At 43.2% G+C, this 14,516-nt stretch overlaps 1 protein-coding gene across 6 annotated transcripts in view; it reads left to right on the top strand.

The window, feature by feature from the left end:
- Positions 1-7,286, top strand: part of PLEKHS1 (pleckstrin homology domain containing S1) — a 36,934-nt gene extending 29,648 nt beyond the window's left edge. For 3 of the 6 annotated variants that reach the window (XM_060641433.3, XM_060641431.3, XM_060641434.3), the window contains 4 exons: positions 157-363; positions 1,063-1,164; positions 2,272-2,407; positions 5,073-7,286. In XM_060641433.3, the coding sequence (XP_060497416.2) occupies positions 157-363; positions 1,063-1,164; positions 2,272-2,407; positions 5,073-5,273 (646 nt within the window). In that variant the 3' untranslated portion in view covers positions 5,274-7,286. Of the gene's footprint in view, positions 1-156; positions 364-1,062; positions 1,165-2,271; positions 2,408-2,546; positions 2,719-5,072 lie in introns of those variants that run through there. The other 3 variants (XM_060641436.3, XM_060641435.3, XM_060641444.3) reach the window with 2 other exon arrangements.
- The last annotated feature ends 7,230 nt before the right edge of the window (positions 7,287-14,516 follow it).

The following is a 14,516-nucleotide window of genomic DNA, read 5'->3' as shown; positions in this document are numbered from 1 at the left end:
ATTCTAACTGTGGCTGTGATTCTGAGGGCTGGGCATACTTGAAGACCTTGTTAGTTTTCACATGGCTCCTAGCTACTGAAATCCGATTCACCCACCAAAGAAAGTTGTAAATAAACATGGTGACAAAGGGTATTGTATTAACTTCTGATTTTCTAGTTTTTTCAGAGAGACATCCCACAAGTCTGCTGATAGCAAAGAGGGATCCCAGGCCCTTCCAGAGATCCAGGACGGGGGGCTTCACTTGCAAGAACAAGGCTCACAAAGTGACTCTTGTCTTCCACCTGCCAATATGGAAGCACAGACCATGAATGACAAAAAGGGGTTGGCCTCACTTACTGTTGTGCAACTATCTATACTAATCAAGTAAAGTTTTATTTTCTAAAACTATGCGCCCTTAGAGCAACACAGCCTTCCTTTTTAACTCAGAATTCAAGTTTAAATGGTTCCTAAAAATCTTCAAGTTGGCCAACAGTCCGACTAGCTTCCTCTTCTTACCGATGTGGTGGCCAAGGACAATGAGTAACAGAGCTGGAAGCAAAGCAGTCCCCTGGGCTGTGGGTAGCATTTCCAAATATTTCTAAAAATTATCCCTTGGCTAGTCTTTCGGGCCCTGGAACTCTGGATCACGCTGACCTGGGTAGCATGTCACCCAACGTCTATGGTTAAAATTATGGGCGAGTTGCATGAGGTTTGGTTATAGAATAAGAGGGGAAGATTTAGGTTTTAAGTGATGTCAAGGGCATTTGATGAAATTGTTCTCAGTTTTAAGTCTTTCCAGTATATTCTTCTATGGAATCATTTCCAGTGGAGAAATAAGCAGACTGGTGTGATATATAATCAGTTTAGTCCATTTTTTGTTCTTTTCCCATTGTCTGCCATCCATTAGCACATCCCAAGAGGGGTGCGGGAGGGCATTAATGAGTAACTTAAATTCATATTCTCCCAATGTCTTGGACAATTTTTAACTGGGAAATACCATCCTAGAGGTAGGAAGTAAAGTCTAGTCGGAATGTCCAGCTCAGAGCTGCCTGAGGTGACTTTTATAAACATCTTATCTCGTAGTAACATCCCTGATGAAAGCCAGGTGGAGAAACTGAATGTGTTCCTTTCTCCTTCTGACGTCATAAATTATCTTAGTCTCACGGAAGCTGCAGGACGGATATGGTAGGTTGGAGATTTGAGGGCTCTTGATTATAAATGGGGTTGGGAGATAGGCAGACAACGATTATATCCTGAAACTGTATGTGGCAAAACCGATCAGACAGCTTGGACTGTTGAGTTGTTCTCACAAAAGATCTTTGGTTGAGGCAGAAATGAAGGTATTGCTGTGTAAGAGGATCAGCTGGGAAGTGGGTTGGTAGTGGAGTACCCAAAAGTCCAGTACCCATTTCTGATTTTTGGAAGGTAAAGAAGAGCCGGAAGGAATAGGTATGGTCCAAGGAAATCATTCCCAATCAATGAGCAATGACCGTTTGATAAACGAAAAGTTAGTGAAGTCAACAAGAATCTAAGGTCTAAAACAAATGGTCACACCAAGGTCTGAGGCTTTGAGACACCTGTTGGTCTGGGACAGACACAAAAGAGAGAATCTTCTTAAAATCAGCACCGTTTAATTTGATTCTAAATTCTTTTAAAAACTTCATAGTTTGTTCTGAAGGAAGATTACATTTTCACAAGGGGAGAAAGTCCTTTAACGTAAAAGGCTTATTCATTCTATAAGAGGGCAGTAAACAACTCTTCCACTTTTCCAAATTTCCCACCATCTAAGAGGCTCACTAGAGAGTCACTAGATAGTCATTGTGTAATCATCATGTGCTCACTTGCAATAAGCACTTATTAAACGCCTTCTGTTTCCTTGGAGTTATATGGGTCTAAAATTTTTTTTTTGAAGGTAGCACTCTACTTCTGGGGTCTCATAGCCTGGTGAAAAAAAAAAAAAAAAAAACAGCCACATAAACAAGCAAACATAAAATGCACTGTACTTAAATACACAATAAATGGGTGCTCGCCTAGTGCAATAGAAGTCAGGGATGGGGGGTTAATTAAAGGAAGAGGAATGTAGGAGGGCCATTAGAGGTGGTATGATTAGAGTTGGCTTTGGAGGGCAGGTCCAACAGAGGTGACAGACGAAAGAATATTCAAGCAGAAAATGCAGTTTGTCTACTTCAGATGGGGTGTAACATAGCTGAAGAAGCTGGTAATGAGGGAACCCCAGTCTGTGTCCTGCGAGCACAGTCTCACACTTGTGTTGAACGCTGTGTTCCATTGCAGTGTGGCTCAGTGGCAAGGCCCCCGGCACCTGGGATGTTTATTTTTTCACGGAGATCACATCTTGGCTGTGAATGACCTGATGCCCCAGGGCCTGGAGGAGGCTTCCTTGTTTCTCAGTCGGTCTGTCCAGAAGGAGGTGAGTCCTGCTGACCAGTTCTGGCCAAGAATAAGATCAAGGTCTTGGGTGGAGCCTGAACGGTTCATGTAAATGCATGCAAATAACAGACTGTGACTGTAGAACCCTTCCAAAATTCTTTCATATTCAAATATCAAAGTGATATTTGGAGAGGGCTCCGGATTAAGAGACTGAGCATCGGGGTCCAGGACCTCGGATACACAGCATGATGCGGTGGAAAGAGTTTACAATGGAATCGCATTGGCTCAGGATTTGCATTGCATCACCTTAAGTCAATTTGTGCCTCATCTCTCTTTCCTGCAAAATTGGGGGTAAGGATAATACAAGTTGTTGGAGAATTAAATGTGATAATATGTGTAGCATGCTTACACACGTGACTGGCACCTAGTAGGTACTCATAGAGTTATCTGTGCTTTTACTTCTCTGATTGGCTGGGGAACATTGGCCAGGTTCAGCTTTACACACTTCAGTCCCCTCATCTCCGAAATTGACCTAGCTGTACCTTCCTCACTGAGTTATTGTAAGAAGGAAACAAAACATGCGAGCGTGTACAAACTATGTATGTTTTTAAAGGGCTAGCCATGGTTCTGCCTGTGCGTATAGTCTCCCTGTGGTAAATTCCCTCCCTGGCCTGTGTTTATTTTTTACATGACCTTGGGAAAATCACGTTCTTCTCTTGGCTTCAGCTTTTTCTCTCTACAGGAAGATAGTTGGTTTTCAAACTGTGCTTCTTGGGTCCCTAAGCGACAGGAACTTGAGGAAGAGGTAAAGAAGGGGACAATATGTAAGACTTCGATGAGAGCAATCTACGTTTATCATTTATGTTTTTTGGATGTTGGCTCTGTTAGCTCTCCTTGAAGAAACATTTCCTTGTCTTGAAATCCTAAAAACTGAGGTACCTGGGTGGCTCAGTTGGTTGGGCACCCGCCTCTTGATTTTGGCTCAGGTCATGATCCCAGGGTCGTGGGATCGAGCCCCATGTTGGGCTCTGCACTGGGCATGGAGCCTGTTTGAGATTCTATCTCTCTCTTCCTCTGCCCCTCTTCCCAGTCGCGCTCACTTTCTCTCTCTCTCTGCTCTAAAACAATCATAATAATAAGTAAAATTAAATTTTTAAAAACTCCTGAAAACTGCTGTGCTAAGTGATCTCTCAAATTTCTTCCAGCTCTGAAGGTTTCTGATTACATAGGTCTTATCTCTCCTGCCTGACACAATTACCCCATGCTATTCCTATTACCTCTATGGGAAAAGCAGCCAAGGATGAGTGAATTGCCAAAGATACATAAATAGTTGTGGAGCAAGGACTCATTCTCATTCATTCACTCACTCGCCATTTATGAACATCTCCTTTAGTACTGAGCTAAGTCCTAGAGCTACAAAAATGGCCTCAGCCTAGGCTTGAGGAGCTCACATAGTATGGATCAAACAGGCATGTTGTGTGCTGGTTACAATAAGGTATATGCCCTAGGATGTGAACAGAGGGCCAGTGAAGCAGAAAGAAAGGAGTAAATCTATCTGAGGAAGTCTAGGAAGGTGTCTCAGAGAAGGTAGTGTCTCGCTCGGGTTTTGAAGACCAGGTAGGAGTTTGTGTGGTGGAAGAGAAGTAGATTTCAGGGGCTCAGTCCAACAATCAGGTAATTCTAATATATTTCCGTTGCCAAAAAGCCACCCTGAGGCCACGTGCCCTATACAATCTTCCGGATCCTTCCAAAAGTTACCAAAAGATACTCTGACCTCAAAGATCCAGGCATCAGCTCCAAAACCAAAAAAGGATTTTTACCTGGATCCAGGAATTTCACCTGGGCAACGTTGGCTGCAGTATATCAAGTATATCAAGACTGCCTTTCTGGACAGTGGAATCGTGTATGTGGGAGGGGACAATAGCATTTCTCCTGGGCTGGGTCGGCCTGCCCCTTCCTATTGGAGAACAATTAGATGCTATGGAGAAACACGAGGTGCTCACCCAAATGGTTATCTGGAAGAAAAACCTTCTACTTTCCCACCCCACCATTCCTGACTATTGTTTATATTAAAATGAATGGCCAATTCTTTAAAAAAATTCAAATAGCTGGTCCCCGGAAGGGAAGAGAATGTTGGAAGAGGGGAGATGTGGAACCACAGGAAGGGCAGGCCATTTGTCGTAGAGCATTCAGACCAATCAGATTTACTTTCCCTCCTGTTGGGCTACAGTTGAGAGACAAGGAGGTCGGCTTGGGGACAGGATAGGGACAATGTGAGAGTTTGAAAGGAGGGGAGAAGAGGTGTGTGTAAAAAAAAAAAGAAGAAGAAGGAGATGCTAGATTACAGGGCAAACCCATCAAACTTCAATTTCCTCCTGATCTTGTCAGGGGCTGGTTTTGTCTGGTTTCATCTGGATCCTCTAGTTTCAAGAGGCTTTTACTTCCTGGTACAACTGGGCCCATCTGGGATCATCGGTGTTCTCTGGAATCTTCCCTAAAGGCTCAGGCCAGGGGCTGCCAGGGAATAAAAATCCATCTTCCACCTAAGTATACAGGTCACCCTGGCTTCCTCTGGCCCAGATGTTATGGTTCATTGTAGGATTTTCTCCCAAACCAGTTTCCAACGGTGCTAATGAGGACAGACCAAGAGCAAACAACGAAGGAAAATCTTTCCTCGCTTCATTTCCTTCTTACTTGTGTTTTAGAAAATAAAACTCACCATCGGCCGGATCCCAAATTCAGAGAAATTCCATGCTGTCGGCTGTACGTGCCCCTTAAAATACAAAGGTGTTGTACCATGTCGACTGGGTAAGTCTGGACTGGAGAAGACCCTGAAGAGGAGTCCAGCCATTAAAAAGCGTCAACACCAACGAACTGGAGAGTCACACGCCAGGACCCACTGCTGAGGAGCAAGGGTGGGCCCTAGACTCTGCTGGGGCCCTGCCTCTCCCTCTCACCGCCGCGTGAGATAACGCACATCAGCACTCCTCTCTGATTTTCCGTACCTACCCCTTAACGGCGGGGAAAACTATCACCTCTCTGGCTATTCATCAGGGATGCTGAGAGGGCCCAGGGGGATGATGACTGTGGAACGCAGAGAAAATGTAAGGCCTTGTTAGCTCAGACGTTGTGCCACACACCACAGAGATTGTTAAGTCCCTCATCTGAAATGCACTGTGTGTTCTCTGAGGTCATGGTCCGCACAATCCCTTCTTTGTTAGGGAACATACAATCGGAAACGCTCTTTCCAGGAAGGCAAGATTCCCGAGAGACGTGATACCATATCAGCCTTCCCAAACACCTCCCCCTATTCATCACACCCACCCATGGTCCAAAATGCTGAGGCAGGGTGGCCCCTTGGCTTCAATAATCATCTGGTTTTCTTAAAGACCCAGAAACTATTCTAGAAGTTGAAGCGGTTTTAGGTCGCATACAGCAAAGGTCTGTTTTCTCTACAAGTAATAAGGCAACAACTTAGCACTTCTACGTTTGAAAGGTCGTAACTGATTGGCGCATTAACCAATTGATCCTACAAGGCCAAAAACGTCAAATCTTTTTTCATAAGTAGGAAGACAAAGGCAGCGAAAGGACTAATCGAATCCGGGAACGTTGGAGCAAAGGGAGGCTTCAGAAAATATATCTTACTATGCTGTCATTTTTGTGCAGGAAGACATCAAGGCCCCAAACGTTTAATACAAACAAACAAAACAGAAGCAGACTCATACATACAGCGAACAAAATGGTGGCTGCAGAGTGGAGGTGATGGGGGGGGACAGGCAAAGTAGGTGAAGGAGATTAAGAGGTACAACCCTCCAGTTATAAAATAGGGAATGAAAAATCCAGCGTGGGGAATATAGTCAATAACATTGCAATAACATTGCATGATATCAGATGGTGACTCCATTTATGTGGTATGCACGGCATAATGTATAGAACTGTTGGATCACTAGGTGGGACACCTGAAACTCATATAACATGCTATGTTTTAAAAAATAATAATAGTAACAATATACTTCCTTTGTAGTTCCCAGTTTCATAGCTGTTTAGTGACAGACCAAGAATCTAAAACCAGCTCTGAGAAACAGATGTCCTGCTCCTCACTTTGTATTTGGATTTAGGTTTGAAAAGACCTTGTGCAGTTAGAAGAAACATTCAAATACAGTTCACTTTCTGTTTTCCAGATTGTACAGAACATATACAAATTTTTAGTTTACTGTTCCTTTTTTTAAAAAAGTGTTTTAATGCTTATTATTTTTGAGGGAGAGACAGAGACAGAGAGCAAGCAGGGGAGGGGCAGAGAGAGAGGGAGACCCACCATTGAAAGCAGGCTCCAGGCTCTGAGCTGTCAGCACAGAACCCAACGTGGGGCTCGAACTCACAAGCTGTGAGATCGCGACCTGAGTGGAAGCCGGACGCTTAACCAACGGAGCCACCCAGGTGCCCCTTACTGTTTCTTTTTTAAAGCTGGATTGAAGTTAAGACTTTGCCTTTTTTCTAGCTTTATTAAAATGTAATTGACATATAGCACTGTATCAGTTTAAGGTGTGCAACGTAATGTACAACCTTATGCAACCTCCTGTTTCTATTTCCCAGAAATTTGTGCTACAGAACTACTCACACAAATATACAAAAATTATTTTTTAATGCTCACTGTAGCATTGTCTGTAATAATACAAAAATTCTTCAGGGATTGCTTCATTGGGATGACCTCATGTAATTCAAAACTCTGCAGGTGTTAACTGTTCGGCATGTGCAGTCATGGAAAGATGTTCACAATATAGTAAGAACGAAAGAAGCAAGTTGCAGAACAGTAGGCATAACATTGTCCCATTTTCGCAAAACTAAAGTATTGGTATTCGTGTATATGTATGTGTGTGTACACAACTTTCCCAGCTCTAATGAAAAATACCTACCTTGAAGGCTTGTTATGAGGTTTAAATGGGTGACATTCGTACAGCACCTAGCTCACTGCCTGATAGGTCGTGAGCACTCAGTCAATGTTAGGTCTGCTGCTGCTTTGACAATGCCTTTTTGTTCAGTCTCGATGAACTTAGATCTAGTTCTTAATAAGAACCATCTCTGAGAAGTAGGACCAAGATTGGCCATGTGGGGGAAGCATTTCTGTAACGTTTGAATTTTTTTTTTTTTTTTTTTTTGCAGTGAGCATGTCACTTTTATTAAAAACAAAATAGAAGTGTGGAAAATAAATAAATTTTATATATTTACATAAATTTATGTTTATTAGATAAATGTATACTTATAAGAGCATACTTTTTTGCAATGAGCCTGTCACTTTTATTAAAAACAATAGAAGTGTGGAAAATAAATAAATTTTATATATTTACATAAATTTGTGTTTATTAGATAAATATATACTTATATAAGCATATATTTGCTATTTTAATATATTTTATATATTTACTATAGATATTTATATTTTTATAATAAACATAAATTTAAATAATATATTTAAAATTTTTTTTAACGTTTATTTATTTTTGAGACAGAGAGAGAGAGACAGAGCATGAACGGGGGAGGGGCAGAGAGAGAGGGAGACACAGAATCGAAAGCAGGCTCCAGGCTCTGAGCCATCAGCCCAGAGCCCGACGCGGGGCTCGAACTCACGGACCGTGAGATCGTGACCTGAGCCGAAGTCGGACGCTTAACCGACTGAGCCACCCAGGCGCCCCTTAAATAATATATTTTAAATAAATATATGATAAGTATATAATATCTTTAATAATATATAATAAATATATAATGGTGCATTTTAAATACATGTTTATATAAATTATATATATATATAAGCTATATAAAATATATTTTATAATTATTATAAATTATGTATAAATTACATACATATATATATAAATTTTAAATCTTTATAGGTAAGAAACCAAGACACCTCAGTAAAAGAAATACAAAACCATCCGTGTCAAACTGTCAGGCAACCAACAATGTGGGTGGACACATGGCTTTAAAGCCCATTTTTGGTTGGAAAGTCTACACCAAGAGACACCTGGGTGGCTCAGTTGGTTAAGCATCCAACCTTGATTTTGGCTCAGATTGTGATCTCAAGGTCGTGAGATTGAGCCCCAACTTGGGCTCTGAGTGGAGCCTGCTTGGGATTCTCTCTCTTCCTCTCTCTCTCTGCCCTTCCCCCAATCTCCCTCTCTCAAAAAAAAAAAAAAAAGTCTACACTGCAATGTTAATAAAAACTAACATTAGATAGATGGACAGACCTGGGCCACCAGGCCCTAAGCCCCTGATGGGATGAGCTAAATCCTAACCCACCTCATAAAACTCCTTGCTTCCACTTCCTTCTCAGAGGTGAGCCCGGCCCTCTCTCCCTCCCCAATGTTCTGCCTGCAACTGAATCAGTTGGAATGGTGGGGCTTGTTAGGAAGATTCTGCCTTGGGGCCCCTCCCGCACAAGGGCTTTCTTCCCAAAAGGAAGCCTCGGGGCGATTCCAAAGTTTCCCCACCCACGACTCAACTGATTTTGATTCAGTAGATCCAGGGTGTGGCCCTGGAATATGCATTCTAATGGCCACTCCCAGATGATTCCACTACATGGGCGAGGGACACTTAAGCGGCATCACCCCCAGGGTTACAGGGGGAGGCACGTGTGTCTCCTTAGAGGCTGCAGAACACGCAACCTGGGTAGCTTAGTCGGTTGAGAGTCCGGCTCTTGACTTCAGCTCAGGTCATGATCTCAGAGTTTATGGGTTCAAGCCCCATGTCAGGCTCCGTGCTGGTAGTGCAGAGCCTGCTTGGGATTTTCTCTCCCTCTGTCTCTGACCTTTCCCTGCCCGAGCGCTCTCTGTCTCTGTCTCTCTCTCTCAAAATACGTAAATAAACTTTAAAAAATAAAAAAGGCTACTCTATGACCCAGCAATTGCACTACTAGGCATTGATCCAAGGGATACAGGAGTGCTGTTTCGAAGGGACACATGCACCCCCATGTTTATAGCAGCACTATCAACAGCCAAAGTATGGAAAGAGCCCAAATGTCCATCGATGGATGAATGGATACAGAAGATGTGGTTTATATATAAAATGGAATATTACTCGGCAATCAAAAAGAATGAAATCTTGCCATTTGCAACTACATGGACAGAACTAGAGGGTATTATGCTAAGTGAAACTAGTCAGAGAAAGACAAATATCATATGACTTCACTCATATGTGGAATTTAAGATACAAAACAGATGGACAGAAGGGAAGGGAAGCAAAACTGATATAAAAACAAGGATGGGGACAAACCATACGAGACTCAAATACAGAGAACAAGCTGAGGATTGTTGGAGGGGTTGTGGATGGGGAGATGGGCTTAATGGACAAGAGGCATTAAGGAAGACCCTTGCTGGGATAAGCACTGGGTGTTATTCATAGGGGTTGAATCATTGGAATCTACTTCTGAAATCATTATTGCACTAAATGCTAACTAACTTGGATGTAAATTTAGGAATAAATAAATAAATAAAATTTACAATAAAATAAAAAAGGCGTGTGCCTTACATAATCTCCCCAGAGCAAAGTGCATGGGACAGACCCTCCTCACTGCCCACCCCCAGCCACACCTACACCCATCCTCAGTGCCTAATGCCACTTGTGACCTCTTTCCTTCCAGAGCTGCCCTGGATGTTCATTCCAATCCATTTCTAGGTGGATGAATGTGAGCAAAGGTGGGGCTGGAGGCCACAGAGTGACCCAGCTGTCCCTATGGGGTGGCCCTGTGCTGAGCCATTTTAAAGCCAAGATGTGGGCCTTTTCAATGTAATCTTGTCTTCTCGACAGTTAACAGGTTTCTCTGAGTAATCAATGTCCACTTAGGAGCTGTTGTGGACACACACACATACACACACGCACAAATACAGGATCTAAAACCCTTTCACAAGAGCTTATGACGTGGCTAAAGGAAGGAAAACTGACATACTGCTCTTGTTTACCTGATGTCATTTGAGAAGGTACTGTTCTGTAGGTTTAATTTTAAAATGATGTTAATCATCATCTTCCCAAAGCTTGCTAACACGTTCTCGCCTTCTTAAACTCTTCTTACTCGGGTCATGGCTCTGGGCATTCTTTCGCCACTCTGTGTATTTCCTAAAGAGTACTGAAACCCAGAAAACCCCTTCCTCCTACACAAAATGCTCCCGGACTGCTTGCGTTTATTCTGTGGGCCGGGAAAGCAGATGACGCAGCTTGTTCTAAACATACATAAACTAGGGGCACCTGGGGGCTCAGTCGGTTAAGCGTCCGACTTCGGCTCAGGTCATGATCTCACGGTTCGTGGGTTCGAGCCCCACATCGGGCTCTGTGCTGACAGAGCCTGGAGCCTGCTTCGGATTCTGTGTCTCCCTCTCTCTCTGTGCCCTCCCCCCCCCCCCCCCCACTCACACTCTGTCTCCTTCTCCCTCAAAAATAAACATTAAAAAAAAATTTTTTTTAACCTACATAAACTAAGAGTTAATAGGCTACAGGTGTGAGAGATTTTGTGACCGAAGCCCATTAGTTTCTAGCCCAGGGTTCCATGACATTGATGTGGGATGCCCAGTTATCTTGATGGTGATGTGTGTGATATTGTCACCTGCTTGCCTGTTGGCTTCCAAATGTGTTCTGGGATAGGTGACACGGCCAGGAAAGTGACTGGAGGCCAAGTGCAATGACTCCATCAGAAAAATTAGAGAACAATTAACTACCAAACTGCCCAGTGTGGGCACGCCCCAGAGTCTTACCACAGCTTTGTAAGACCAGGGCCACCACTATCCCTGTGTTTTGGATCTGGAAAGTACAGCACAGAGAAGTTAAATAATTTATTCGTGGCTAGCACGTGACAGAGCCAGAATTTAAACCAGACAGATTGCCTCTGGAGGCCGCAAGCCGAACTCTACACCACGCCAAAAGCCTCCTGGAGGAGGAGGTGGCTTGAGATCAGAAAGAGGATAATCCCTGGGGCGCAGTGATGTAGACAGGGGCGAGCCTGGAGCGCGCTTTCCCAGCGAAAACAGGGAATGTGTGGAATGACTCAAGTTTTCTCATCCGGCACTGATTTCAATAATATCCATTCATCTTCTGGGCCTCTCGCCCAGGAGAACCTTAAAAGTCCACACCGTATGTTCCAGGAACCAGGAGGATTCTCTGGAGGCTCCTGTCATGACTGGTTAGCATTTTTTACACCTCTCCTTTTAGATGGCCATCTGGCTCCGTATAACATTCTAGTTAACAAGCAATTAATGCACAGCTCCAATGACACAGGCTGTTAGGCTGGTCCCCGGGATGGAAGATGAGTAATAAAGAATCCTTGACTTTGCAAGCCTTGTCATCAAGTGGGGGTAATACACACATAGAGAGAGAGAAGTACAAGGCAAATCCAATGAGCCTAAATCCTTGGTTAAAGTACAAATTCAGTGTCAAATGAGTAAACAAATTTAAAGACTAATCCTATAGAATAGCTTTGGGAAAAGCTTCATATGAAGGGTGGCTTTTCTTTTTTTGCAGGTGCAGGGGGTGAAACTTTATATCCGGCCAAACCCCCAGTGGACAGCCATCACAATATAATTGGCAGGACCAAAAGAGTTCTCAAGGTCCTGTAGAAACCCTGAATCGTTAGGCATTTTGAATTATCCCCTTTGAATTATCACCATCAGCACTTTCTGAGTACTTCTTGGATTCAGGGGACAGAGCCAAACACCGGTGATATTAACAAGAATAAAATATGTTACCTCGGGGAGGTGATAACCTAATTAAGGATATGGGTGTAAAAATTGCTTAGGGGTAAAAACTTCCCAAATAGGATTGAGATATATATTCACACAAAAACTTGTCCATGAATATTCATAGCTCCATTATTCATAGTAGTCCAAAAGTGGAAATGTCCATCAACTGATGTAGGAATAAGATATGATATATACGTATAATGGAGTATGATTTAGCCATAAAAAGGAATGAAGTATGGATGTGCACTACAACACGAATGAACCTTCAAACATTATTCTAAGCGAAAGAAACCAGTCACAAAAGGGCCTATATTATATGATTCTGTATATAGGAAATTCCCGGAATAGACACGGTGACACAGAAAGTCGACGAAGGGAGGAGGGAAGATGGGGGATGGTGCTTACGGATACCGATGGCGTTTCTTTTCGGGGCGGTGAACATTTTTTTGTTGTACAGCTCTGTGGATATACTAAAAACCACCGGATTGTACACTTTAAAAAAAGGTAAATTTTGTGATATGTAAATTACATCTCTATAAAAATATATAAAAATAAATTTCACTCATAGATTCTAAGTGGGGTGGGGAAGTCGGATGCCAAGGCATCCACCCCCCAACCTCGAAGATAGGCTTCATTTATAGTTAATGAAGAATAAAGGCAGGAGCAGTCTTCCCCATGGACTGATTTAGCAGCCTTTTCTAACACATTACTTCATGTGAAGATGGTAAGGGCACCCCCAGTGTAAGAAACAGTGGATTACCAGAGTAATAATACTCTTTAAATTCCTTATAGGTGATAATTCTTATTATCATCCAATCTTAAAATGAAAGTACCTCAAGGACCAGAGAACCTGCTTGTACTGCAAAGACCAGAGAACCTGCTTAAAGACTCATTCGGACTAAGGTGTAAATAGCTATACGAGTCTTAGAGCAGAAAAATGGTGGAAGAGGACAGGAGGACACCCAGTTACCTAGAAGGGTCAGATATGCAGTGCCAGACCACAGAAAAAGAGGAAAGATACCGATAAATCATCCAAGACAAACTATTTCTCAATTTATCAATAGCCGAGTAGTTCTCGATACTGTCTAAAGGAGCTAAAAGTTATATGCCCTCCTCTAAAGACTTCCAGGAATTGTTTTGAAAACATAACTGCCTTTTCGCTCAGAGTCATATGTAGGACTGAAAGGATTTCTCAGGCTCGAAAGAGAGGTAACTCCTTGATCAAATGTGATTTGCCTTATATACTAATCTGATCCGGTTTTCTCACAAACTGTCTTGCAATCCCCTTATTTTACCACCACCCAAAAAAACACCAAAATACACAAAATGTAACACTATAGGAGAAAGGTCTTCACAGAGCCTGAACAATGACCCAGTCGTGAGGGCCAACTAGCAGGTGAGAAGCTCAAGCAACGAGCTAAGCAGAGGAGGAGTAGGGCTTGAAGTCATGGGGGAGATTTAGGAAGGACTTGGTCTTAACCAATTGCAGACGGCTAGGAAGCTGCTGCCGGCTCAAATCAGCCTGCATGCTGTAATCCCGCTTTTCTTTAATTAATATCTCACACTTCCAAACAAAGTGGGTGAAATCGTGGAGAAGTCTGCCAGGAACCCTCTCGGCTTACATAAGCCAAACTTGAGCTGGGCTGCGGATTTATTAGGCAGCGCTGTGAACATTTTTAATGTGGCATTTATTTACTGAGCTGTATAAATAGATTCGATACTAGCGTCACCATCAGTTTAGGAAAGATGCCTCCCTTCGCACGGTCTTGCGGTGGCTGTGAGGCATTTGTACGTTATTCGGTGCTTCGGAACATTTTCGTAGCCACCCCCGCCTCCCGCCATCCTTCTCCCATTTTGCTGACTTTGAGAACGGAGACAACAGCCCCGATCGTTGAGACTGTACCACAGCTGCCTGATTAACTCTCTATGGTCCAGGAATTAAAGGAAAAGTAAGAGTAGAGCAAACCCCAGCGTTGGGAGCACTTTTCATGGAGCATTTACTCACTCGGCAAACGCTCGGCCCACAAGGTCCAGCCTCCAACCAAATGCCAGCTCTCTCCGTCTCTCAGGTGCTGATTGCCCATCCGTGTCTCTGCCTCACGTGGTACCTAATTCCTCTGTGGCCGGTCCGTCTATTAAGGGTAGTTGTCAATCTATATGTTATTCCCCGTAAGTCTTGATTCTTTGCAAGCAAGCTGTATCTTGATCACTTGTATGTTGTTAGGGTCCTTAAGAGTGCTCAGAATAATAATAAATGCATTTTGATTTTTTTTTTTTAACATTTATTCATTTTTGAAAGGCAGAGAGAGACAGAGCGTGAATGGGGGAGGGGCAGAGAGAGAGGGAGACACAGAAACAGAAGCAGGCTCCAGGCTCCAGGCTCCGAGCCGTCAGCACAGAGCCCGACGCGGGGCTCGAACTCACAGACCA

This window comes from Panthera onca, chromosome D2 (assembly GCF_046562875.1).
Source record: "Panthera onca isolate mPanOnc1 chromosome D2, mPanOnc1 haplotype 2, whole genome shotgun sequence".
NCBI lineage: Eukaryota > Metazoa > Chordata > Mammalia > Carnivora > Felidae > Panthera > Panthera onca.
Note: the sequence above shows the minus strand (reverse complement) of the source record. Positions and strands in the feature narration are given on the sequence as shown.